Source organism: Pholis gunnellus, assembly GCF_910591455.1.
Source record: "Pholis gunnellus genome assembly, chromosome: 16".
In the NCBI taxonomy this organism is placed as follows: Eukaryota; Metazoa; Chordata; class Actinopteri; order Perciformes; family Pholidae; genus Pholis; species Pholis gunnellus.
In genome coordinates this window covers 11,556,586-11,571,990 of record NC_136543.1, presented here as the reverse complement: position 1 = coordinate 11,571,990, position 15,405 = coordinate 11,556,586, and the positions used below count along the sequence as shown (strand labels likewise).

The 15,405-nt window shown below is 45.3% G+C and overlaps 1 protein-coding gene across 4 annotated transcripts; it reads right to left on the bottom strand.

Moving 5' to 3' along the window:
• Positions 1 to 2,430: 2,430 nt before the first annotated feature.
• On the bottom strand, positions 2,431 to 14,834 carry ubp1 (upstream binding protein 1). Of its 4 annotated transcripts, none has more exons than XM_079176586.1 (16): positions 14,599 to 14,834; positions 10,770 to 10,921; positions 9,229 to 9,305; positions 8,917 to 9,022; positions 8,722 to 8,828; positions 8,454 to 8,606; positions 8,233 to 8,343; positions 6,798 to 6,905; positions 6,393 to 6,496; positions 6,215 to 6,311; positions 5,886 to 5,979; positions 5,703 to 5,793; positions 5,497 to 5,615; positions 5,244 to 5,386; positions 4,861 to 4,912; positions 2,431 to 4,755 (listed from the first exon to the last, which is right to left on the bottom strand). In XM_079176586.1, the coding sequence occupies exons 1-16, from the start codon at positions 14,664 to 14,666 to the stop codon at positions 4,718 to 4,720; spliced, it is 1,620 nt and encodes a 539-aa protein (XP_079032712.1). In that variant the 5' UTR covers positions 14,667 to 14,834; the 3' UTR covers positions 2,431 to 4,717. The 4 variants fall into 4 exon arrangements, with proteins under 4 accessions (XP_079032712.1, XP_079032710.1, XP_079032711.1 ...); XM_079176584.1 differs by lacking the exon at positions 14,599 to 14,834 and adding an exon at positions 13,305 to 14,176; XM_079176585.1 differs by lacking the exon at positions 14,599 to 14,834 and adding an exon at positions 13,305 to 14,176 and having other exon boundaries at positions 5,886 to 5,976.
• Positions 14,835 to 15,405: the final 571 nt, after the last annotated feature.

Below are 15,405 nucleotides of genomic sequence, written 5' to 3'. Positions count from 1 at the left end.
ATCTACTAAATGACCAATTGTCAAAAAAGACGTATTGAATTTACTTTGATTCAATGTTTTTAGACAATAAAACCTAAAAAAAAGTGGGTGAATTATTTAGGCACTGGATGTAATTTGCTGTTTTTGCATTCAGCCCAAAGCGACAACCACATATTTAATATTGCTCGTATTTGTCAGTGCGCTCCTATAATGTCTTACTTTAAATGTGAACACTTTGGATCTCTTTAAAAATCAACTTACATATCTAATGCCTTATAACTACAGTATTTCTAGCACTTACAAGACCCCTCGTGAGGGCTTATCATGTCAGTTTATACTGTGCTATAATAGTGCATATTACTTTTATTCCCAAACAGTGTTACATCTGTTTCAAACACTTGAACAAATTACCACAAAACATTTGCTACGCAGTGAACCTGGAGGTTTTAGGGCCCAGTCGGGGGCCTCTAGCTCCAGGGCGGTTTCCACTTTGTGGGATTAAGCAAAACCGTATAAGCACAAAACACAATAAATATAGATAGGACTGGTAAACCAGATGGGAAATTAAAAAAGGCTATAATGCAGAAGCAACTGGGTAACCTGTAAAACAACACATGGGTTACACTCAATGACACGCTCTTTGAGACAGTCAGCTGTGAACTAGCAGCTGTTTGCGGTCCACTAGGATGCAGATAAATTGCTAGTTTTAGTCTGCTAATTGATTGCAACAGCTGTATTCACTCTTCATCCCAGATGTAATTCAGCCACTGATACAACTGCTGGGGGGAAAGTTAGCAAGGTTCTGGATACTAAACATCTGCTTTGGGAGAGACCGTTGGCAGGTGCTTTGTGCTCAACAAACTATATGAGTCACCGCTCCCTGTAATCTAATTATAGAGCAACAAAAGGCCACTGTTTGTCTTGTCACCTTTGATTTCATGCAATACCACAACCGACATTAATTGTTGTTCTTTGTGCCTTATAGGGAAATCTGAATTGAGTGTATATGGATTCTCAGAGGTTACTTGTCAACCTGTTAAAACACTTATGTATAATATCTCGTGCTGCTTTGAAAGAGCTCTTAAAGTCTGAAGGGAATGATCCAGATGATGTTATCGAGGTTGTCTCGGCTTGGAGACAACATCAGAAAGCATACTTTACAAAATGGGGATAAGCAGTTTGAAAGAAATGGGCGTTTACAAGATAAGGAGGATCTAAAAATAAAAGACTTTTTCTGTGCACACTAAAGATTATTTACCTGTTTTTGTTTTGCACACATTTGATAGAGCACGTGGTGATCACTTCTCCTTTGCTGAGATAATCAATGCCCCCCTGACAGGCGCAGGTGGCACATCAAGATGCTGATTAAACAGCATCGTTATGACACAGGTGCGCCTTGGGTTGGCCCCAATAAAAAAGCCACTCTAAAAATGTGCAGTTTTATCACACAACACAATACCGCAGGTTTTAACGGGGTGTGCCCTCGGCATGCTGAGTGCAGGAACGACGTCCAGAGCTGCTCGTCTGCGCCTCTTCCTCCTCAGCCGGGTCTTGACCTTTTTGCCGTTGCGTGGTTTGAGCGGTTTGCTAATGTCAACGTTGTGTGTGTGCCCTATGGTTGCCGTGTGGTTATAGTTAAGTGCTTGTTATTGATGGTAATTTCAATGCACATATACTAAGACGAGAGCCCGATCGAGGCCCATTGTCTTGCCATTCATCCGCCGCCAACACCTCACAGCATGATAATGCACGATGGTGCACGGCTCCATGTCGAAAAGTGAATCATTTCATTGGTTGCCTCTTTATACAACCATGTTTTTTGCATGGCCTCACCAGACATGTCATCTATGGAGCATGTTGAAGGATGCTCTGGATCTGCGTGTTCAAATCTATGCCAATTCCCCAAAAAACTTCCCACAGACACTGAACACGCGTGGGCTAATATTCAACAGGCCACAGTCAACAACCTGATCATCTGTGTGGAGGACATGTGTTGCACTGCATGAGGCAAATGCTGCTGACAGCAGATACTGATTCTGCAGGATAAGCTACCTGTGACCAAAACAAAATTCTGTCGCTCTATAGTTGTGTGAAGTGTGTCTGTTCTTCAAGATACAACTGCACCTTTTAGAGTGGCCTTTTATTGTGAGCACACCTGTGTGACAACTATGATTAATCAGCATCTTGATATTCTACATCAGGAACAGATTTGAACAAAGTGCACACAATTTGAGAGAAACAATGTGTGCATAGAAAAAGTAGTAATTCTAAAAATGTCAACTCGTGAAAGATGGAAACACGAGTTGCATTTATACTTTAGTTCAGTGTGAATTGCAGAAGTATCCCTTGAGAGTGGACACCATGCCTTTCTCTGTCCTCTTGAGTCAAAAACAAACGATGCTACGGTACAAAAGGAAGGAACTATAGAATAGCAGGACACCAGAGAAAGTTATGAAATCATTTATTCCCAGCACATGTGGTTGTGTACAGCTCCAGCATACGATACTGTGCACATGAGAAGCATCATCATTGACATTAGGCTGTACATGAACAGTGGTCACCTCTCCTGCCCAGAGTCCCTCTCTCACTCTCTCTCACACACACACACACACACACACACACTCAGTCAGTCAGTCACACAGACAGACAGGATGATTGGTCAGGCCTTCAGGGGACCAGAGATGCTCACCAGAGTTAGCCTGACTTGGTATCACATCCGCTCTGTTACTGAACACTGTGGTACTCGTGTCCTTGTAAACACCACAAGTGCTACAGTCCTGGCTCTGGCGCACGGTGAGACAAAACATGGATGCTTTTCAGTCTTGACATTCTTTTTTTTTTTTGTGTTTTGTTCTCCTTCTTATAGGCGGGTAAGAAAAAGGGTGTGGCTGTGGGACTACCGACTACACATCGAGCTTGAGTTTTGTGATTTCTCAGTGCAGACTTGGTCTCTAACATGGAAAAACAACAAGGTGTTATACTGAACAAGATGATCTCTCACTCCCTCCTTCCCCCATCTTCCACATGCTCTTTACTAAAAACAGCAAGCTAAACACAGCTTCATCATACCAACAGGAAAAAGTTTATGGCAACTACTGACATAATTAAGTTTTCTTTGCAAGAACAAAAAAAAAAAAAAATGATACACATGCACACACATTCTGACACTTCGAGGCGCGCAAACTGTATGCACTTGCAACACTGCCAGACGTTGTGTACCACAATAAAAAAAAGGGGGTCAACTAAACCAACCTCTGAGGACCTGCGTGAGATTTCCTGTCACTTTTCAAAGGGAACTCGAAAAACATGACCTGCACTTCCTGCGTTCAGCTACATTAAAAACAGGGTTTTGAAGATGGATGAGGAGCTGCCATGATTTTCTAGTCTACAGGATAAGACTATTAAAACCAGGCTACCGCTGTGATACTTTTCTACCAGCCCGCTGTGTGATGGGTTGTGGTCTCACAGGGCAGATCCTGGAAGGGATTGTTTATTACTATGTACATGCAGCGCACAAGCACAAGGGTTTAATTCTCCATCGGATCAATTCTATGAATGCTTCTAATGACCAAGATGTACAGAACCAAATGAGGCTTTTCATCAAATAAAATAAATAAAAGCCTATCTATCTAAAACCCGTTTGGTCCACTTTATAATAGGTTTTTGGATAGGCGTTAATGCTCTGCATGTCAGTCTTCTATAGATGTTAATTCCTCTTTTTCTGCATTTTTATGGCCAAAATCCCAGAAGGCGTAAAGCGCGCTCCTCTAAACCAGTGTTTGAAAGTCAGCACGGAGAGCAGAGGAGTCAAAGATGAGGTGCATGTGCACTGTGTTTGTGAAAGTGAGTAGAAGATGGAGCTAAAAAGCCGTTATGGCACCAGAAACGAGTGAATTCAACGAGAGCAATAGAAACAGCTGACCCTTAAGCGCAGGCTGAACAGGACGAACGTGAAGAGAGTTGAGCGTCATGTCAGCAGACAGAGAGATATGGCAGGAAGTCTAAATTCACGACTATGTGACAATAATTAATGTAATCAGTCCGTCTGACAAGAACAAACAAATGAATGTTGGTGTCAAAACCCACAAATTTAGCCGGGACATTTCAGGGGGTCACCAAGCTCAGCTGATCGATAAATGGTTTATTAAGCCAACCCCCCGCCCCCGTCGAGAATGTTAAACAAGCAGAGTCAATTTGGGGATTCTCAGTTAGTATGTAGAGATCGCATGCTGTTCAGCAGCACAGGTTATCAAAATACTGGCCTCGTGCTGGTTGAGCGCGTCGTGTAAGAAGGGAAACGAGCGATAAAGAAACTCTGCTTTCTTTCCTTCTCCTGCCGGCCAGAATGTCACTCGCCCCTCTCTCCTGGAGCCCCCTCCCCCATCTCTCCCCCTTACCCCCCCATGGAAACCATATAAAAAGACAAAAAATAAAAAAAATAAAATCAAAAACACATACACCATATCCCTGCCCCACTCCCCCCCGTCTCTCCTCTTTTAACTGAACAGCTCCATTAATAGTGTTTTCAATATGAAACAGTGGACACACCCATGTCAGATTCTAACATTTACATGGCTTTAGGCTTTAGCGCAGTCTGACTGCTTCCCATCGAGCGATCGTTCAGAGAGAACGGGAGGAAGTACGAGGAAGGAGTAGAGAGGGAGGCAGAGAGGGACAGAGGGAGGCTTCTGCTCCAAAACAGAGGGTGGAGTATTAGTGATGCCATCTGTCCTCCTCGCTACTTCAGGATTAGATGGAGTCCTTCGCCCAGTTCATCTGGGAGAGGAAGACAAGTGTTGGGGGGGGGGGAACATTAAATTCTTGTCAAATAAAAAAGGATCTACTGAGCCTCGGTACAGGCCTGATGGATTATGAGCTCACCTTTGACAGTGCTGATCAAAAAACAGCTCTCGTCCGGCAAGTTGTAAACCATCTAGAAACAAAACAAACAGTGAAATGTGTTCAGTACAGCACGGATGTAAATCACATGTAAATAAGTGACATTTGAGTTGTTGTTCCTGGTCACACAAAATAGTGACGCACATGTTATTTCTTCCTCTGTACAGAGTGAGCGAGTCTCAAACCCAGTCCTGACATTTACAACGTTTAATAGATAACAAGTCAATATTTGAGAGACACATTTTTCGAATTTATGACATCCCGCTTAATAAAGAGCCCTCCACGGTTGAGAGTGTGATACTCCTAATACTGAAGCTGAGAGGAGCAGTGTATATGTGTGTGTGTGTGTGTGTGTGTGCTGGTACCTGGTCACTGAGCATTATGTGTATGCCTGTAGGACCCTGTCTGTACACCTGGTTGATGGTTCCCAGTGGAAGGCAGCACACACACGCCATCTTGCGGATCAGTTCTGCAGCTGTGAGGTCCTCTAGGTACAGAGCATGATACACTACACAGAAACAGACCAGAAGAGATGTTAATATTCACACACACACACACTGCACTGCTCCGTGGACTAACGTGAGCGTTGCACTGCTGACAGACACGGAGCTTGTTTACCGTGTAAACTAGAGGAAATGCTGTGTTCTCCATTTTCATCACTGGCGTGTCTCTCCAGCAGGGGGCTCTCTCGGGGGGACTCCTGACAGACGTACACCGTCAACCTGGGACGCACTGACCTACACACAAACATAATAATTAATGCATCAACACACTGGTCCCTTCATAATGCTCATACAGGTGTACACAACACCACCCACACACACCTGGATTTAAGTGCATTGAAGAGTCTGATCCCATCTGCTGGCCCACAAATCTGGACCAGGTCGTCCCGGGTTAGCTTCAACAAATCAGAACCTAAGCAACAAGTTGGATAGGTCACTTGTACTGTCGCGGTCACAACGTTGCAGTGTGTTCGACAGTGTGTGTGTGTGTGTGTGTGTGTGTACCTGAGAAGTGAGAGAAGAGCCGTGCGTAGGAGTTGAAGCGATTTTTCAGCAGCCACTTCTGTGCGTCCTGTATGGAGGCGATGGGGCTCAGCTGCTGCAGAGAAGGACAAGAGAGGCACATGGTGTCAACACATGTCCACACCCGGAGTTAAACTTTCCACACTGCGGAATCCCACGATACTGTACAGTTGTTAATGTTTGATGGAACGAGGGCTGAACTCGCGATACCGTCTGATCTCACAATCATTTTCTATGAATGGTTAAAGAATTAAAGTGTCAAAAACAACACCTGTCTAAGGTTCTGTATTGAAAAACATGAAATGATTTACCGTTTCCACCAATTCATACAGGAGAGAAGACTGGAGGCTAACCTCCGGGGTGCCATGGCTAACAGGGTCTGCCTGGTGATTGGGTGAGGACGAGTCACTAGAACACAAGACATGGTGATTAAGAGAGGCGAGACCAACACACACCTCAGCGTAAGGCCACACACACACACACACTTACCTGTCCGGTACTGAGGAGGTTGTGTAGGTGGACAGCGGGGTGGAGGAGAAGGAGGGAGTAGCTGCCTGGTTGGGGCTGACGTAGGCGTCTGGCCACGGGGAGCACTGAGGGGAGACACAGATATATAAATACCTAATTAATCAGACTCACTGGGTCAATAAACACTGCAGGCCAACTCCCCAACAGAAAAAAAAGGTTGTGGAAAAATCAAGGGTGGATAAGGGAATTTAGCTTTGCACCGCCTCCATCCCACCTAATGTCAAATACATGGCATTAAAAAACGTCTCCTTCGCAGCAGCTGAGGGTCTACAAGCTTCAAGCTGCAGCCGGGTGTCTACAGGAGAGGGGGGGGGGGGGCAGACTGTGGATGGAGTGATGGGGAGGAGAGGGGAGCAAGGTGCTTACACTGCCTCTCTTGGCCAAGGAGTCGCCACAGTCAGCGGGAAGTGTCCGCTTGCTGGACTTTTTCAGCTCGTGGTCACCCGCATCCTCTATGATGGGTTCAAGCCTCGTCTGCATACAGACACACAGCAGAGGTTAGCCAGCCAGCGACCGACACACAAACACAACCAACAACCTGCGGGCAGTCTCAGTGTGGCATACAAAGTGTAGACAATGTAAAAACTTCAATCAATGCTTCCTTTTTTTTTTTTTTTTTCCTCTCCCCCCACCAATAAAAGCCGTGACAAAACCCGAGACACAGAAAACATCGGAATCTATACTTAATGATAAAGACTGAACAGCCGAATCAAAAGTGTTTCTGCATGTTTTAACATTTTAATCTGTTTTATTGTGGACGTGGGCCCCCTCGCCTGACAAAAAGACAACCGTTGCTTCTTTGGGGGTGGGTGGGTGGGGGGGGGGAACCAGCAGACTGTGTCTAATGTTTAGACCTCTACGAACTAAACTAGACCACGAGACGAGATGCGTCAGGATCCAGGTGATTTACCACCGAAGCTACACAACTAACAAACCCTGGTTTGCATCTTAACATTACTGCCAACCACTTTCCAAAGCACACCAGACAACAAACCGTCTGCCAAGCGGCCATTTGTTTCCGTTCATGTTGCTACAGAGCTACTTATATACACGCGAGGAGACTTCAACCCTGCGCTCGAGACAGGAAGCCCACCACATCTGTCACTGTGACTGCTGTGTCAAGTTGTATCATCATCACATTTTGATGCACTGCAGTTCAAGAGCAGACTGCTGTGGTGGTTTATTGATGTGCCTATGAGAAGCTCCCCCATCTAACACCAGCAAACAGCATTTTACTTCAAGAGCTATATGCTGTAGGGGGGGGGGAGGGGGGAGGGGCGGGGCGGCGGGGATAAAAGGAAGAAAACAATAAGAATAGCAAAGGAATAAAAAGGTATCATGTGAATTTGGTAGCTCCTTTAAAAGGATTGCTGTTTGGTAGTTTTTTTATTTAAATGGTTTCATCCAATTGTTGGCAGAAGATGAATTGGCAACTAGTTCCAGCTTTTTATATATATATATATGTGAGGATTTACTTCTTTTCTCTGTTTTAAAATATAATTGAGTGTTTTCATTGACGTCACCCTGAGCCTGGAGAAGTTAAGTCACAGCCCGACAACGGACGAGACGAAAGAAAAGCATTCATACATGTTTGACAAGATGGTTGGCAGTGATGTGGAGCACCAGTACGGCCCTTCACCTAACACATACATATATTTCACGTACTTGGGTGCATACATTTTAACATGGATGACCACCCAAATGAAAAGTTAAAACTGGATGCCTGCTACTACTTGAGCCTAGTTTGTGCTAGAGCCATGTATCTGTAAGGCTTGACGGTCCAGAGCAGCTGCATACTGACCTCTGACAGGATAGTGGTATCATAAGAAGGCTGGTACTTTTCCTTCTCTTGAGGTGTGCGTTTCTCCATCTTCTCCCGGTCTGTCTTTTGCTTACGGTCCGCCCCCTTTGGCTAAACAGGAAGTGGCGAAGAAGAGCAAGACAGATTTCATTTTGCTGCGAGTGCCGCCGCATGTTGGGGTGTAAAAATGCCCCCCCCCCGATGAGAGAACGAGTGTGTACCTTAAAGACTTTGATTTGGCAGGAGGCAGAGTGGAGGTGCTCCGTGTACTCGCCACTGTCTCCCTGGGCGAACGTGTCAAACTGGATCCTGAAGGGGACGCCCTTCTCTCCTCCATGCTTCCTGGGAGTGAACTCTGTGCTGATGCAGTGCACCTGCAGACAAGTGAGCACAAGTGAGACGAAAATATGTGTTTGATGTGGAAATTCAGTGGCTCTCCCGACAGATGGCACAAAAGAGAGCTGATGTATGTGTGTGTGTGCTTGTTACCTGCACAAAAACAGAAGTTCTTTTGTTCATGTCCCACAGGAACTCTGCAGCGTTAAGCTGGGAGGGGTGAGTCTTCGGCTCCACAATGCCCACTGACATGGGGATATCTGTCTCACACACACACACAGATATTTGAACTCCACATCTCACACACGGGACGGTGTAAAGTAAACATTTCTCGCCAGGCTTCATTACCGATGTCAAGGAGACGGTCGCCAGGACGATTCCACTTCCAGCCCTCCAGCTGCTGGTGCTCTGTGTACTGCAGCCGGCGGTCATGAAACACCACACGCACGATGCTCTACACACACACACACACACACACACACACACACACACACACACACACACACACACACACACACACACACACACACACACACACACACACACACACACACACACACACACACACACACACACACACACACACACAGTTAGGTATTAAGTGTATTTGACGTTAGAAGTAAATGTTTTTCCCCCCTCCAGCTGTGAGGATCCTCTCACCTTCAGCATCTTGTTGGTGAGCTCTGGTAGCTCTTCCGGCTTCCTGTTGTCCAACATACGCACCTCGTAAGACTGGCCTGAGAGAGAGAGAGAGAGAGAGAGAGAGAGAGAGTGAGAGAGAGAGTGAGACCACAAAATCAAAGAAAGAAATGGGAGCTGCTAAAAACTTAACAGGGGCGTGAATGCAACTATTCCCCTGTCCTTTAATGGTATCTACTAGATAATTTATTTTAGTTTGTTGTGTAATTTAGGTGGTTTAATGTTTTATTGCACATTATATGGTTTGACATCGTAGGATTATAAAAGGTTTAAATGTCTAAACAGAGGCAGCCTTTAGTTGCAGAGCTTAAGATGAAGCTCTAGGTTTCCAATTTATTGCTTTAAAGAAAAGCCCCTCTATAATGTGTGATTTGGGGTTTTCCTAAACAAAAGAGGACAATTGGAGAGAAATCTTGGTCTCGGATTGTACAGTGAGACCGACAATCACCCGAAAACAGATTAAGAAAAAAAGTCAGCAGTTCCCCACCCCATGACTCCTCCTCTTTAAGTGATGCATAGCACTGCCAGCACTAAGGCCACACCTTGTTTATTGTTCCGCATGTTTCCGAAATATGAGCGCGCTGCAGAAGGATGACGCAAGTTGATGCCATATCTCTTCTTGCGTGGGTTTTACTTTCATTCACATTGTGGAGCCAGTGTTCATCGCTCCACCTGATAGCAATGTATTTGGTGTCAACATGGGCTGGGCACTTGTACGAGCAAAACACAAAAATATACTACAAATGTGTACATTCTTTGACCTAAAAAAAGTATCACGTTGTTCAGCCTTGATTGTGGAAATGCCATCGTGTTTTTTAAAGAGGTATTTTAACCTGGTTCACACCATCTCAATGTTGAGAACGACTCCGCTCTCCACCAAACCTACAAGTTGAATCTCTACTACACAATAAGTTGACATACACTATATTATATATATGTTCCAGTAAATTGCATCCTGACCTAATGACATGGATGAACAGACCATCTTATAACAGGCTTCTCTGCAGTTTGGAAAATGTTTTGCATCAGCAAACAAAAGACCTGAAGTGACATTTTTTTTGCTGCACTGGCAATTCCGTATATTACCATAATTAGAAATTCCATTTTTATGTATGAATTAAGTTTAAATCCTCTGTAATTCCATGAAAACGTGGCTCAATAATTGACAGCTCGTCTTGCAGTGAAGCACATAGAGACATAAGTTCACATATGTCGCTGCTTCTCGTTAACATTAGGAGGTTGCCAGTTCCTCCGTTGACGTGAATCCCTTTTCGTGCCATCAAATAAAGTAAATCTCCAAATCGGTGGTGCTTAGTGAACAGTTTCATTTCACAGTAACTATACTGTATGTGCAATAAATCAATGTGTTAATTACTCCTTGATATTAAATGATGGTTGTGTACCGTGTGTCTCCGATCCACACATCAAATACTAATAAAGTTTCTATGCACGGCTTTAGCTGAAAACAACTTCCTCTTGAGTGCAGGCATTGTGTGTCTCACCTTGGTTCAGGTATGTGAGCGTCTCGTCGTGCAGCTTGATAGCAGGCGAGGTGGCGGTGCACAGCACATACTGGAATGGGGTGTTTTTGGTCTCGCTTTCAGATGGAAGGCTGGAGTCCTCCTGCTTGAATATGGGCAGAGCCAGCACATCGCTGAGAGAGACAGAGAAGAAAGAGGAGAGAAACACAAAACAGGAAGTCAGCAGGGATGTGATGCAGCAATCATCAGGAAAGAACCACAGCTTCAAAGTAACCTGTGCATCTCTGGCCTCTCAATATGTAACCTTCACATACGGTTTTAAGCTTTTATTGACCATCCTGATGGCAACACAATCAATGTGACCTCACTTAAAGCAAAAGGTTTCCCCCTCAAAAAATACTTAGAATTTGTTTGTGCCAACTGTTGCATGCTCCACTTTCAGCACGACAATACTTTACCTCCTCATAGAGTGGAATTATTAAATGGACGGGCTTATTTTAGAAGGAGCGATGAAGGCTCCCCATCGATCAGATGGCTCTCTTATTATATATGCATGAGGCCGCGGCAGGATTAATGAACAAAAACACCCAGAGATAGCCCGAGCTGCTGACACACACTATCTCTCACACTTGGCAGCCACTCTAGACAACCGACCCGTCCTCGACTCACCCTGACAAATGCTGCAAGAGTGTCAACCGGTGCACAGTGAACTGGAGCGTGCGTGTGTGTGTGTGTAGACATCAGTGGCTGTGCAGAAAATGAGTCCTATCCATGCAAACCATGTCATCTCATTACCTGGGAAACTTTTTTTTTTGGCAAACTTAAAATAAATACAATTGACAATTTCAAGACATTCCTGCAGCACCTCGCTCAAAACAACAAACTCTTTCGATCAAATCCCTTGCTGCTGTGTTTCTCTCTCTGCAGAGTTAGTGCCCAGACAGAACCAACCTGCTACCCAGGAAAACTACATCTGCTTCCTGAAATGTGAGCCGGTTCCACTAAAAACACCCCGAGACATTCTGTTCCTACCAGCTGCTGATGCCAAACATGCCCCACATCCCACAGATAGCACCACGCCTGAAGCTACGGACAACCGCCGCACTCTTTGTTTTTCCACCAATTCACTTACGTACATGCAGCCCGCCGCCGCTCGAGTGTTGGTGAACTAGCTACACTCGCGTCACACGCTGATAAATGCACGCTTAAAGCAGATGGCAGAGGAGGCAGTTGATAAAGACGCATGCAGGTCCTGGGGGGCTTAAATGTCGACACCTCTCATAACCTATTACACTAATTGAACAGGTGGTTCACAACAATGACCCCTTTAATGGAAACACGGTCCTCCTTAAACCATTAAACCAAAGACAGATACGGGAAACGTATCCATCCTTCACAGACACATTATCAACTAGTAGCCGAGTCATTAGACGCCACATTTAGGGAATCACCGGAGTGACCAGAAACTGGTGGCGTGTGCTCCATTAGAGCACAGTGACTCAGGCTGTGTAGAGCTGGTTAGAATGTGAAAACATTGTGTTGCAATAACATACCTGTACTGTCAATAGTGATACCAAAACACCCCCCCCCCCCCTTTCAATGCCATAGCGTGGGTAATATAAACAAGAGTGACACTATGCTGCTGAGGAGGATGGTGTGACTGGATCAAAAGCTCTAAAGCAGAAACTTAGTGGTGAACCCTGTGGTGGGATTGGACTTGTTCAATGCTGAGCGAGCATTCAACTCTTTGTTAGAAGTGAATGCTTAGTCCGATTGATAGGTTTGTTTACGTATTCTTTGGCCAGAAATGTACATAAACCAGTACATTTGAAAGGTTTGTGTTATTCAACAGTGATGCATTATGCAGTTTATATAAAGTAGTAGCGGAACATCAGTCTGAAATACTCATGGTCTCTTACACAATTACCGTAGTAGGAAATAATTGAAGAAAAATACTTTTCCAAAACGGATGGTCTAGTGCTTCTGCCGCTTCCACCTGAAGTCAATTACCCCCTTTAGGAGCAAACATTACTAAAATCAGACCCATCACTGTGTACATAATGCCACAGGCTTTTGTTTCCACACACCACTGATCTTTAGAAACACAGCCATAGACCAGTTCTACTAACTCTGCCAGTCTCGGGGGCCAAAACAAGACTTTTTTCTGCAGACTTTCTCCATGTTATCCTGACATGCACACAAAGTTTAGGTCTCTCTTTGGCAACACACATAACCAGAGCAACAACATGAACTGGTATTATGTATTTGTCCCTCACAGTACAACACGTGTCCTTATTTTCCCCTTTGGTGGGTTTGAGAGGAGTTAATCTCTGTCCCTGATCGTGGCCCCCTGCGATGACTGCCCTGCTCCAAATCCCAAAACAAAGAGAAGCCATCGCACTCAGTACAAAGGGAACAACAACACACACACACAGGAATGAGGTGGAGTGTAATGTTAACACTTCCAGGCAGTAGAGTATGTTGTGCTCTCCATCGACCCACTAGCGCTAACGTGTTAGGAAGGTGCGGTTTGGCATGTTGACTCCGGACTCTGACCTCATGCTGTAGGCTCCGGCCCCCAGTTCCTGCCCGATGCCGGACAGGCTGGCATCAAAGTCGTGCACCAGCCCCGACTCTATGCTGGCGTCGTCCATCTTCAGCACCCAGACCATCGGCCCCAGCTCCTTGTCCTCGGCTTCTACTCGGAGGGCCGCCAGCTTGCTTCGGGTACGAGGAGGTCGGCTAACGAGGAAGTGGAAGTGGGCTCTGCAGCTTCTAGAGCGACTCCGTGAGAGGAAAGTTACGCTGCTAGCCCGTTAGCCGCTGCTGTGCAAGCTGGGCGAGCGAATCGGTAGCTTTCCACAGAGACTGGATGCATCGCCATATCTCCACTCGGGGGTTTTGGGCGGGGGTACCTTTAGACACACGACGCGGTGCTCCGCTGGTCTGAAAGCAACGATACGTTAAGGTCCACTCAGCTAGCAAACGTTAGTCGTGACTAAAGATGCGAGCTGGTTGGCATGCTAACGTTAGCCAACAACTAGCTAGCTTTCACAAAAGGCAACAAGCTTAAGCTGAATCCATGAGCCCCGTTGTTACACGAGCCTTCAAGCAGTCTAAGCTAACGTTAGCCCAACAAAATGCAACAACCAGAAACGACGGGTTTTGTTTCAGTCCACACGGCTCATCCCACTCCGCACAGCTGTTGCTACCTAGCTAGCAGGCTAACTAGCATCAACTTCACTTTGCTTTCGAATCAATCGCGTAACCCTAAGAGCAGCTCTCCTCTGACGCTCCCTGTACCGTCCCAACCCGCGCTCCTCTTCTCATAGCGATGCTGGAATCACCGCTAAGGCTCCCGCGCCTCGAGACGCAGTCCTTGAACCATCCAAAGTGCAGCGGTTGACACAAAACCAGGCATCAACATGGCTCCCTCAGCATACAGAAGACCGTCGCTCCGTGAAGCCTCCTGCATCGCGGCTGCCACCGGACAGCCTTCCGGAAGGATGCCAGGGAGGCGATCAGCCAATCAGAGGCAGGCATTCGCTACCCAGCGCAGGGGAATTAGCCAATCAGAAACCTCGGAGCTTCCGTCATTGTGTCCAACTGTACTTGCGCTCTGCCTCCCAGAAAGTATAATAAATGCATTTACAAAGTCAATATTGTAAACAACAATAGAGACTTTGAAAGCAATCCTGTAGATATATGCACCTAAATAGTTTTTAATTAACATTATGTTATTGCTAGGTATATGTTAATCAATAGCTAATTTGGCAATAATGTAGATAGTTACATAACCAAGGTCAGAAAGTAAATAAACATTTCACATTTAGGTTCATCAGGTTCGTACCGTGTGTAACTGCTGTCGTCGTGTTCGGGGACTCTGAAGTTTTCAGTGTAAGGCTGCCAGAACAACATCGTGTCTCCCAAACAGCTGTCACTACAGCACGTCTCACTCCAAGAAAAACAACACAAAATACACACAACTCAGCCCGGACCCGAGGAGGTCCAAACAGGAGCTCGTGTCTGTCTCATGTCAGTGTGGCGGAGGAGTTGGTTCGGGTTCGTCGGTTGCAGGCGTGTCGTCTGGTCAATAATTATCCACCGGTCGGACCCTGGACGACATACTGGACGTAGCGCGCGGTCAAGTCTAATGGGTGGTAAGAAAAAATAAAAAATTCCGAGGCAGGGTACACGCGCTATTTTTGGTCAAGTGGGAAGACCCGCCTTAGAACTTTAATTACTGCCCCCCTGTGTGACTTCTCACACAATTCAGGACATGGTTTACACACAATAGTCGTCACAATAGCAGACTGAAGAGTAAAACACAGTCAAGACATAATGGAACAATACTTGCACCCATTTTAGTGATACATCATTCAATATATTATGTTATTGGATTGTTAGTCATTAATGTGAAAGCAGCTGTTCTGTTGCAGCTGGTCGAGGTGGAGTTAGTTTGTAAGTTAGTTAATATAAGTACTTTATATGTTCTATATACTTTATAACAGCGCATTGTCGTTTATACTCTGTTATTTATTTTGTAGAATAATAATTGTAGAAGCATAAAGTAACATACAATGCACATTAACTGCATGTGCTTTAGCAGCTCCTCAGTTTACAGTTCAGAGAACAGATGCATACATGACATTCTGCA